General features: G+C 50.2%; 1 protein-coding gene across 2 annotated transcripts in view; it reads right to left on the reverse strand.

Moving 5' to 3' along the window:
- PAX3 (paired box 3) overlaps window positions 1-11,696 on the reverse strand; it is a 92,099-nt gene extending 80,403 nt beyond the window's left edge. The window contains exons 1-4 of one of the 2 annotated variants that reach the window (XM_012741948.2): window positions 11,230-11,696; window positions 9,687-9,922; window positions 8,244-8,373; window positions 6,886-7,020 (exon numbers count right to left, since the gene is read on the reverse strand). In XM_012741948.2, coding sequence (XP_012597402.2) covers window positions 6,886-7,020; window positions 8,244-8,373; window positions 9,687-9,922; window positions 11,230-11,314 — 586 coding nt within the window. In that variant the 5' untranslated portion in view covers window positions 11,315-11,696. The remainder of the gene's footprint in view (window positions 1-6,885; window positions 7,021-8,243; window positions 8,374-9,686; window positions 9,923-11,229) is intronic. The other variant, XM_076005376.1, reaches the window with a different exon arrangement.
- Window positions 11,697-12,058: the final 362 nt, after the last annotated feature.

The following is a 12,058-nucleotide window of genomic DNA, read 5'->3' on the forward strand; positions in this document are numbered from 1 at the left end:
GAAATGGGGCAAAAATATCTTTCCCAGTAGAGCAGGGATGGACATCGGGCAGCTCTGTTCCTGCTTTGGCATTCATCTTCCAGAAAATGGCAACGTCTGAAATTTCCTTTCACTTTCTCTGCACCCTTCAAGATGACAGTTCCTCAACTAAAGGCAGCCAATCCTTGGGTCAGCAATTTTGCCTTGGTTCTAAGATCAGGCCCAACTTGGAGCTAGGATCTGCTGTCCCTCTGTCTGTATGTGAACATATAGCCTAATGCCCAAAGGAGAAAAGTCACTTTAACTCCACTTGTATATGAAATGTACACATGCATGTGAAATATGCAACAAAGAATTCTCTAATGCTGCATCTATACTCAAGATAAGGGAACCATAACAGATCTGAGCCCACTCTAACTTCCAACGTAATCCATTTCAGAAAGTTGTTCTACACTGCAATGATTGGTACTAAACATTTTATATCAGAGAGCATTTGAGCACCAATGAATTATTAATTAATTGAGGGTTATAATAGAAAATAGTAGAAAATATCCACTAATGGTCTGCTCTGTAATGTTAAGATTTATCTTGTTCAAGAGTGAACACAAAAAGATTAAAAAATAAAATAAAAATAAAACTCTATGAACAACTATATAGTGCTGAAATGAGCACAAAAACCACACACACAGGCAGATCTATGATGCACAGTGAAATATCCAAAGCCTGAATCTGGCATAAATTTTAAAACCTCAGTTAGAGTGATTTGTTGGAATTTGCAAATTAAGCACAGAGATGGTATTTCCAAAAAAAAAAAAAAAAAAAGACCTTGCAGGATTTTTTGCTTTCATAATAAAAGAAAAACCTATGCAAATATATTGACTTCTTAAACAAACAAAAGTCTAATACTTCATCTACATATCAGCAGTCAAAAAGGTCATAAAATGATCCATGGTAATATTTCTCCTTGCATTCAACATCTAAGTATGAATTGGGAGGCTATGCTATTAGCTCAAATTCTGATGAAAAGTGCAATCCATAGGACAAAAATAAGCTTTTATTTTGTACAACTGCATATAGTTTAGTGCCAGCACAATTCTTATAAATACTAGTGACATACATACAATACACACAAACACACACATTCTCCTATATTACAGGGGATTTAAAAATATACATGAGAATCACCTAACCATCTACAAACACGAAAATTATGAAAACACATGTAGAGAAATGTAGTTAATATCGCTCCCAGTTTCCTGTGTATTTAATTATTCCTCACCTAGATGTACATACAAATATAACATATTTTCTTTATATAATTCCAGTTTGGAAGGCAACTTCAGTGAAACTTCCATATTTAGAAATTTAGTAGCAGGCAGCTATAGTAGCTTCCAAGCTTTCCGATACTCCCCCCAAAACGAGAATTGATTTGATGATAAATTTACCATCTTAGCCTCAGTTCTAAACAAGAAATCACCACGGGATAATTAAAAACACCCTTGAGTCCCCTCTACAAACCTGTAACATGTAACTGGCTTCAGTTCCTATTTCTTAAAGGGAATTTAGTCAATTCCTCCTCAGAGGTTTCAGAGGAAAAGGAGGATTTTCCAAGACAGATAAATTGAAATGATCCCGCTTTGATCTCTGTGGTTAAGAATCCCCCACAATAGAAGATGACCACTGAGGGGCCGTGCTCCCGGCCTTTTAATGTGTAACAATGGTATCAACAAACAGCTACTTAATCAATATTTGGCCAGAGCTGCTGAAAACTTCCTTTTCAGATTTTAATTCCTAGTTGTAAAACAACCCCAGAGCAGCCAGAGAGATAAGACATTCAACTGACTTCTTAATTGCCTTTTAGTGTCTTGTTAGTTATATATGTACACTCATAATGGTTCTTTAATCTTTATTTACCCGCATAAATAAGTTACCTGTCATAGAATCCCATCCAACTTAAACCTTCTCTGTTCCAGCCCAAGCCAAATTCTACCTCTCTCCCCATTCGTTTGTTGCTGTTGTTGCAATTATTAATTTTCATTGGCCATTTGCTTATGAACAACTTACACATGTAATTTCATGGTCAGGAAGGATTTTTTTTTATATGTCCCCAAAATATATGTATGCATGGGTGTCGAAACCATCCGGATTTAGTAGCAAAGCTCCCTATTCACGTGATTGATTTCTGTATATTCCACTGGCCTGAACCGCGGCGCACTTGCTGGTTCCGCCTCACCGCCGGGCGGGTTTTTATGCTCAGCCCTGGGGACTTTTAAATGACCCTTCAGTAATTATTACGCACTTGAAGCCCCTACGTCCCCGTTCCGGTGCTATCAACAACCAAATCAAACCCCAAAATAAACATACAATTTCAAGCATCAATTGGGGAATCTGCATGTTTTCAATGAGGCTAGAAAGTAAGCGTACAGCAGCCAACCAAACCAAACAGGCGAAAAAGAAAAGGCTATGGGCCGAACTCTGGTGTTTCCTTTCAAATCGTCCCAGTAGGAAAATCGTGACTTCCACGTTAAGGGAAAGAACAGCATGGCGCTCTCATTTAACTCGCGTTCTGATATTTGTAGCGCTTTTTAAAACATGAGTGACATTTACCATGTTGGATTTTGCAAGGACTTCGGAAAACATGAAATTTATTCTAAAGACTAGAAAACGACGTCGAGGTCAAATTCATGATCCTGACAAATAGACTTGGAGAGTGGGCTGGGCTGTCCGTTTTAATAAAGGTTCCGATGCCACAAGCCTATGATTCTGTATCTCATGATTTGAACGTCTGGGAAAGTTTTCCGCCGCCTCCCCTGCCCCCAGCGCTGCGCCAAAGTTTCGTTGGTCGCTAAACACCCGGGGAAGAAACGGCCCCGCGTCTCCCCGGATTGCAGCGCTCCCTCAATGATAAAAGTGCCCTTGTCACGATTCCACTGGAAATGAAGTGCTCCAAAGACCTTTAAAACTTCCCTGCGATTTTTAACTGCTGTATCTCAGGCCCCCGCGGAAAGCCGAAATCCTCCTCGTCAATCTCAGAAAAGCTCATAAGCTTACAAACGAAACGGAAACTCGAGCAAAACATGTTGTCACTTTTACTTTCTCAAATTAAAAAAAAAAGCGCGGGGGGGGGGGCCACTCTTTTTCGTAAACGTCAAATAGGAGGGCAGGGATAGGAAAGGAATACAAGTCCCCAGCGACCTATGCTTGAAGTCCTTTAAATTGCTGCAAACCTCCCACGCTCACTTGTGATTTTAAAAGGGAGGAAAGCCTTGTGAGAGTGTATCTCCAGTCCCAATCAAAACATCGATTTGGCAATCTGGCCTCTCTCCCCCTGCACTCCCGAGCTGCCACTTCAAAGCCGCTACAACAAGTCAGTAATTGTAACGTTGCGTCTAAATATTTAAGCGAGAGTCTTGCAGTCGCGTGTCCATTTACAGTCCTCATCTGTCCTCTAATTCCATTACGGCACAAAGCAAAAATGTTTCCCAAAACTCACAAACAGGAAAAGCGTCACCCTCTTGGAGGAGGAGGAGGAGGAGGAGAAGGAGGAGGCGGAGGAGGAGGAGGAGGAAGAGAAAGAAGAGGAGGGGGAGGAAGAAGAGGAGGAGGAGATGATGAAGTTTCTATTGATTAGTCACTGCTTTTGTGTTAAGGGCTTTCTTTAAAATCAGGGGGAAAAATGGGGGGAGGTTGCAGAAATTTCACTAATGTGAGCCTCAGGCAAGGGAGAAAAAAAAAGAGAAGAAGGGGGGAGGCGGTCTGTGTCTAGATGAAAGTGAGAAGGACATAAAGGAGGCAATTGAGTCGGCTGCAGCCCGGCGAGCTAAGCTTCGAGCCGGCCGGAGCGTAGGGGAGGGGGCGGCGCGGCGCGGCGCTTTGGCGCAGGGCGCAGGAGTGGGGGCCCAGCCCATTGTGGCGGCGCCCGCGGGCCCGCTCGGCCAAGCCGGGGGAGGAACAGAGGCGCCCATTGAGCAGCCGCAGCGCGGGCCGTGCCCACAGCCCCCCGATGCCTCGGCCGGGGCTTGGCTTCCCCGGCTGCGCCTGCTCCCATCTCAGTGCGGGCCAAGGGCAAGCGGGGGGCGGGGGAACCAAGGGCCCGGGTGTTCGTGGGCCGCCCAACGTTCTTCTTTCACTCGGGCTGGGGGCTGGAAGGTTGGACTCAGCAGGGGCGCACAGCGCCTAGTGCGCGCCCGCCAGGGCTCACTAGCTTGAGCGCACCAGGGCCGCACGCTGCGCTGCTCTTGGATTGGGCGAGGGAAAAGGGAAAGTTGGGAAGATAAAGGGGAACATCTAGGAGAAAAGGCCATACCCTGGAGAGAAAAAAACGAGGGTGCTTCTGACCTCTTTCAGGGTGTCTCTTTCCCTGTGTCTTTGTATCTGACAAGCAGACCCCAGGCCAAAGATGTCCCCTGAAAAGTCAATCTCAGCAGGACCCACCAGGCTCACTAAGCTGGAACCTCCAGCAGTAGCACACCACACAGGTCATGGCACCCAAAGTCCCTCCTTTGTCAGATTTCCCTCCCCCTGGGCCAGGGCACAGCTCTAGCTGCCCTTTAACAACATTCACTCTTTTTTGCAAGCGGGCAGCCTGGGACTTTTGATGCCCAAACAACAGAGGGGAATTTTTAAGGTTTCCAGACTTCAAACTACACCTCCATCTATCCTTGCTCTGGGCCTCTCTTGCCCTCCAGGGTTCATTCAGAAGGAAGCTGGAGGGACTGACGCTGCATCTTCCTTGACAACCCTAAATTAAATTAGGCTTCAGCCCCCAAGGTGTGTGTGTGTGTGTGTGTGTGTGTGTGTGTGTGTGTGTGTGTGTGTTTCAACAGCACAGCCCCCACTGGGGAGAATACTGATTTTAAAAATGGTAGCAATTGCCCTTGAATGGCAGCCGGCCCAGCTAGACGGCCCAAAAGACTAGAAACATTTTGTAGGTGAAATGGCCACTTTTTCCACGCTGGAGAGTCCATAAAACTTCCTGGCGCAGCAGCTATTGGGGCTCATTGAATAATTCATCCCTCATTGCAAGCCCATAATGTCTATTCTCGGCCTTTTGTGGTGCTGTTTTCTCTTCTTTTCTCCTTGAATTATAAAAAGGTTGCCTTCCTTTGTTCACATCAAGCTGCTCCGAGCTGGAGCTTTGTCTGGGCTGAGCTAAAGTGTGAGTTTCAATGGACTCTCCAGGCTTTGTCTCTCAAGTTCATCTCCAAGTGTAGATTGTGTAGAGAAGGCCTTCTTTGTAAAAGCTGGAAAAGTTGTACAAATGTTTGACCAGCTCATTTGGGACGTTTTGTCTCCCGGGCCTCGATCGCCTGTACTGTGAAGGAGCAGCCGGGCTGCTGCGCCGGCGCCTCCAGCAACAAGTAGCAAAGCCAGTGGGCCCCCAAGCCTCTCCAACCCGCTCTGGGCTCTTCTCCCCACTGCCCACAGGGACATGTTTGGGTTAGGGTTGTCTGAGCCCTTGCCTTCCTCCCTTCCTAGCACCTCTACGCTGCAGGTAGGCTGGGGATAAAAGCTGAGGTGTCTTCTCAGAGACCAGGGCAGACACCCACCCCTCCAAAAAGAGGGGTTTAGACGGAGTCCACGTGGGGCCCCTGCTGAAAAGGGAAGAAAGCAACAGCATTTTCTGTCTCCCTGCCCAACCCGCTGTGGTCTGGGGGTGTCTTCTTGATTTCATGTGCACACCAGAACATCTACATTTCTATTTGTCCTTGAAATCAGGCATTTGGATTTGTAACATCCAACTCTAAAGTATTCCTTCAAGGTTGTGTACAGATTTTGCATTTGTTCGTAAAGCAGCTGCTCCAAAGAGCCAGCGGCTGCCCCACAGTTGGCAATGAAGATTTAAAAAAGTCCCACACTGGGTCACCATCATTGACGGATATAAGCCCACCTGGAGAGCTGCCTGCCCCTCCAGGGCAACTCCAAAACTCATCTCTGCCCAACAAAGTGCAAGCCCCACATGGGGAAACTCTAGGTGCACGAGTGGCCCCTGGCCACTTTAACAATTGTTAAATTCCAAGAGAAGCAACCATCTCCAAGGCCAAAGCTACTGAGGCACAATTCCCCCTTTCCCAGTGAATTCCCCACAATTCCTTTCCTGGTTCAACTCCAACCACATTGACTTTCTTTTCTTTCCGTCTTTTTGTGTACCTTTAGAGTTGGAGGTGACTAGCAGCAGGTGAAGGGGAAGCAAGCCACACTTCTGGCTTCCCTAGGGGGAGATTTTTTTCTTGGAGCCAACAGGCCACTGCCAACAAGGAGTAGGTGGTCCACACCCCTAGGGGACAGAGGGTGCCAGCGCTAGGAGTCCAAGAATCCAGAACCCTCACTCAGATTTGTAACTCAGAGCTTGGGCTCCTTTCGATTTCCAGACACATTTGAAAACCAATTTAAAACAAATCAAAAACAGCCAACATACACACGTTTAGAAGGCAGCCAACGTGGGGCAAGTTTGGGGTCCACTGCCCCGAAGAGTCCCCCCCTTTTAGTGTGGGAAAGTCTAGAGACCAGGGCCTCCCCTGAGGACACAAAAGCTACTTCCAACTTCTAAAGGCTCAAGTACTCTCTAACCCCAGCCCCTCAATAGCTCAGAGATGCCCAGTCCCCTACGCCTACAGGCAAGAAGGTACCCCCTCCCACCAGCGCAATTCACAGTTCTACACTCCGAGAAGCTGGAAATGGTGCAGAAGATTTACAACATAGAAAAATTAAACACAATAGAGAATATTTTTGTTTTAATTGTGCCTTTCTGGTCTTTCCAGTGAATGCCCTTACCAGGACAGGCGCAGAGGCAGTGAGCCAGGAGGGACCCCGACCTGAGCCTGGGCCTGCCAGGCCAGGACCCCAGAGTCAGAGAGCCGGTGCCGGCCACGGCCGGAGCACGCGGCCCCACGCGCCGCCACTCACCTCGCTCGCTCAGGATGCCGTCGATGCTGTGCTTGGCCTTCTTCTCGCTTTCCTCTGCCTCCTTCCTCTCTAGGTCGGCCTCCTCCTCTTCGCCTTTGCCAAATTTACTCCTCAGAATGCGGCTGATGGAGCTCACTGGGGGCAGGAGGAGGAAGGGAGCAAGGGAGCGCACGGATTGAGACTCTCGGGGGAGGGTAGACGAAGCGGCCCCCCAACCCTCGGCCAGGTCTCTGGAACAGCGGCCCAGCAATGCTCGGCCTGTCTCCTCCTGCGTCTCAGGGCACCCCGGTCCTGCCACCACCCTCTCACCCTCCGGCTCAAACTCCCCACCCTATGATGGACGTCTAGGGACGGGGCAGATCGAGCCTGGGAAGCCCGGGCCTCCAAGTTAGGGCCGAGAAATGCCATCTCTGTCCCTCTCTTCCCAGCAGAAAGAGGTTCCCTTCTAGACTCCATAGACTGTGCTCTAGGTCTCTAACCTAAAAGAATTCCCCCTTGGGCCCACCCTGGACCCTCCCTCCTCCCCACCTGAAGGCAGGGGCCGCGGGGTTTGCATTAAGGGAGAAAGAAACACTGCAGACTTGTCCCCTGAAACTCAAGTGACTTTTGTTTGTTTGTTTGTTTGTTTTCTTTCTTTTTCTTTTTTTTTTCTATTTTTTCGAGGCTATAAAGGGTTTCAATTTCAACTGCAGAATCGTTTCCTATTGTAAAAATCAAAAGAAAAGGCACTCTCTCCCATTTATTTTTTCCAGATTCCAGTCTGGTAAACAAATCCATGTTCTGAAATATATCGTTCTCGAAGAGGGAAAAAGGGAGTTTCCTTTTAATTAAAAACAAACTCTCCCGCGCGCCCTCGCACTGGCCCCGCGCTCGCCCCTCTTCTCCCTCCGCCTCCCCGAGGCTGCCGGGGGCGCCGGATGGTCCCGGGACTCTCGGGGACAACCCCGGCCCTGGCCGAAGCCTCCCCTGCTCCGAGCACGAGGCAAAGTCTCGCCTTGGCGCTGCCCCATCTCGCTTCGGTTGGGGTTACCCAAACATTTGTTTCTCTTTAAAAGGGAACATCAATATTAATAAGCGTTTGGCCTCCGCCTCACGTTTCCTGCCCTCCCTCCCGGACAGAAATCCTCTTTGGGGAGACCTCAGCGACAGTCTCTCAGCCCTCCGCCCCCAGGACAGCGGCTCACCCGCCCTCCATAAAACGCCAAGAGCGTCTGGTTCGTAAATATTTCAGGGCCTTAGGAGAGGCCGCCTCCCAATAGCCCCGATCGATAATTGGGGTGATTATGGCTCCGGCGACCCGCCTGGGTAAAAGCGACCGGCGACCTCGCGCCCCGGGGAGACGTTAATGGGCCGAGTACCTGAGGGCACGGTGTTTCGATCACAGACCGCGTCCTTGAGTAATTTGTCTCGGATTTCCCAGCTGAACATGCCGGGGTTCTCTCTTTTGTATTCCTCAATTTTCTTCTCCACATCAGGCGTTGTCACCTGCTTTAAGAGAACAGGCGGGCCGGCGTTGGTACCCGGTACTCTGGGCCGGACCTGGCGGCCCCCACAGCCTCAGGGCCCGTCCGGATGGTCCCCCCTGCACCCTCTGGGAAGACACCCCATATTCACAAAAGGACCGAAAGTCTCTAAAGCAGTTTACTTTAGAGAGGGGCGGACAGGAAATCATCCCACCCCAGAGCAGCCGGGGGACCCTCCCGCTCCCCACTTTAGCTCTGATAACAAGGGTATATTAAGAACAATTATAACATCTTGGTGGGGGGAGGGTGAACTCTCTGATCCCTGGAAATAAGGTAACTCCTAACCCAGAATCAAGATGAATATGAAACTAAACAAGGCATGCTTGAAAGAGGAACTGAAAAATCAAGTTAAATCTACAACTTGTCCTTCTCCAAAGGGGCACAAGATTTCAGGTAAAGTGAAGACCAGAATGAAATGCAAAAGGTATCTAGGTTTTTAAAAATTAGAATGGATAACAAAAATGGATAATTTGAGAGACTGGTTCTTCCTCCTCCTCCTCCTCGCCCCCCAATAAAAAAAGTTTACAAAGATTCTTAGAAAAGTTGTGGAAGGGTTTGGATAAGTGGGGAGAAAGTAGAGGGTATTTGGAAATCTTTTTGATCCTAACCCTCTTAATTTTTGCCCCATGGCAAATAGAATATTACACTGGCTTTTCTCCACGTCCCTCAGAAAAGGCAGACCTTGTGCAATGCCCTTCTGCTCAGTCATAGCCAATGTGGGTCTCTTTCTTTTTTAAAAAGGGAACCAAAATAATTTGAGGATAGCACCAAACTGCTTTTCTAAATGGAGCAATTGGCTCATTACAAAAGAAAACTAATCACACTAGTTTCTGACTCCTTGAAAACAATTTGCACTAGGGGAGACTGAGGGTATGGGTTGGGAGATAAACCATTATGAAACCTAAAAGGATTTCTTAGGTTTGGGAAAGGGCAGTGCCTGGGAGTGGAGGCTGGGAAGATAGCTGGGAAGAATTCCGCAACAGGTGGACACATACAGCTTGCATGCTTTAGGTGTTTGTCCCTTAAAATAATTTGATGAGGATTCCAAGGTTCAGGGGTGTTTTTTAAAATGTTATCTTTCTTTTGCAAAAAGGCTGAAGTTTTCCTTTAGCTTTCATCAAGGGGTACAGAGACACACACTCATACACGCATCCCCTCACGGACTTGAAAAATAACTCTTTGGAAAGCGTCAGGTGTCAGCCCTTGCGTCCTGCCGGCTCTTTCCCAACCCCGGAAACCGCAGGCGGGGAGGCGACAGGGCCAGGCCCGGGCGCTCACCTTGGGCTTGCTGCCGCCTATGGCACCGGGACGTATGGAGCCCGTCTCCTGATACCTGCACAGGATCTTAGAGACGCAGCCGTGGGACACGCGCAGCTGGCGCGAGATGACGCAGGGCCGAATGCCGTGGTGGGCCATCTCCACGATCTTGTGGCGGATGTGGTTGGGCAGCGGCCTGCCGTTGATGAAAACGCCACCAAGCTGGTTGACGCGGCCCTGGCCGAGGGGGGTGGACACTGCGGAGAGAAGGTGGAGAAGAGAGGCAAGGGGAAAGTCACTCGGGGAGAATAGAAAGCAGCAGGAGAGATTAGCAGCACCTAATTTTGCAGCCAACTGGCCAATGTGCATGTTACAGCCCCAACACCGAAACTGCTCGACATGGGACTCCCAGTCCCAGATCCTCTTTCGAACACATTTGTTAAAATTACTAAGCCATTCAGGGGCACATAAGCTTGTGTGAAGAGAGCAACTGGAATAAAATAACTTGCCCTACAGAAACTGTCATCCTTTGGGGCCCAGGAGGGGTGGCAACTTGGAAGGAGACCCTGAGGCTGTGACAAAGTCAATCTTACTCTAGCAACAGCCTGCTGGAAGAGAGAGGTTCACCCAGGTGCTGGCTTTGGTGAACGCTGCTCCCATCAAACCCTGTCCAACTGGGATCACTTCCTTTCTAAGGGACTTGGGTGAGCTGTCAGCCCTTGGGATTTCTAGCTAAGAGTGCAGCAGCCAAGGGTCAAAGAGGGTCCCCAAGAGGAAGCGCAGGCAGCAGCTCCTGTCACCTGTTACACCGTGTGACAGAGACTAGAGTGCAGGGTCTGCTGGGGGGCCTCCTAACCCCCATTCACGCTGTGGGTGTTACATTCTACTTTGGACCCGGGACGAGGGGAGCCACCGGATCAGCATCCGGGCTCTAAACCTCAAAAACCTTTTGGAAGGGCTCAGACTGGCAACGCTTCCCGACTCCCTGGGATTTCTAGGATCTTCCGACTGACTGAAAGGCGGTTCCCAAACAAGTTTATAGAAACTTCAGAGACGCTATTTGAGATGCACGGAATTATAATGAATTAATTTATACTGAAAATTCCAATCACAATGGCGGGCTGCGTCAGCCACCACAACTTTGCAGGGCAAGCCACTTTGCACGGCATGAAAATTCTTCCCGAGGTAACATTTCACAAGTGTAGCGGGACAATTTCAAGACGACTTTGGCTGAACAAAACGCAGAGAAGTTTGCTTCTGGTGCTCAAAAGCCGGTTCACCCCATTCCCCACTACTGGCATTTTCAAAACAACAGGGGAAAGTGGACCGGCCGGCGCAGGCAGGGCCGCACTGCTCCGCGGGGATTTGCAGCGAGCACTGCGCTCCGTTTGCAGAGAGGAAATAAAGTGGGGCCTCGACTCCGACTGTTGCTTCTTGGGGCGGGGGGAGGGGGCCGTTGGTGCCTGGGAATGGGCTTCCTGGACGCACCGAAGGAGCCTGGGGATGGAGTAGGGCAGCCGGTCCCAGACCTCGGCATTGAGGCGGCGCTGAGGCCCTCCCTTACCTTCCAGCGGGAACCCGCTGCGCGGGTAGTTCTGCCCCGGGCCCGGCCGCATCATCCTGGGCACAGCGCCGGCCAGCGTGGTCATCCTGGGGGCAGCTTCGCTCAGAAATTATATCCAGGTGAAGGCGAAACGGAAAGGCTAGCGCAGCCGGGTTGACCCTCGGGAACTCTCCGGAGCGTAGAGAGCCCCTCCCCAAAAAGGCTGGAGAGAGTGGGAGGGACGCTGGGAGGGGGGCTGCTGGCTCCTAGTCCAGAGGCTGGAGATGGGACCCGGGAAAGGGGCGGGCAGGGAGGCCCCAGAATCCAGAATCCCGAGCCCAGGGCGGAAAAGTTTGGTGCGAGTCTGAGCGGTTGGCCCCGCGGCTGGGGGCGCTGGAAAGGGGGCTCAGAGAGCCACGACGAGCCGGGGAGGGGGGTGAGGCGGGAGCGCGGCCTGCCTGAGTCTCCTCCGTCGTGACACCGAGTGCGGGGATCCGAGTCGGGAGCATTTATTATGTTCTTTCACCCAAAGCTTGGTCAGGAGCCCTGAGCTGCGATTGGCCGACGGGGAGACCGTCCCGGGTGGCGGAGACACGCGCTGATTGGGCGACAGCGGCCACTTTCTCTTCCCATCCCTGATAGTGCTGAGGCCTCTGCTGCCCGGAGAGGGACCCTTGCTGCGCCCCTACCCGGGGAGAGAAGGGTGGACCCGTGGAAACTGAGACAGCCCCAGGCAGATGGCAGTTGCTGAGGGTGGAGAGGGGGTCTCTGTCTCTCTTGTCTGTGTCTGCCACTTTCTATGTGTATCTCTGATCTCTCTCTCCCCTTAGCTTTCTATTTCTGACTTTGT

Source organism: Microcebus murinus, chromosome 8 (genome assembly GCF_040939455.1).
Source record: "Microcebus murinus isolate Inina chromosome 8, M.murinus_Inina_mat1.0, whole genome shotgun sequence".
Taxonomy (NCBI): domain Eukaryota; kingdom Metazoa; phylum Chordata; class Mammalia; order Primates; family Cheirogaleidae; genus Microcebus; species Microcebus murinus.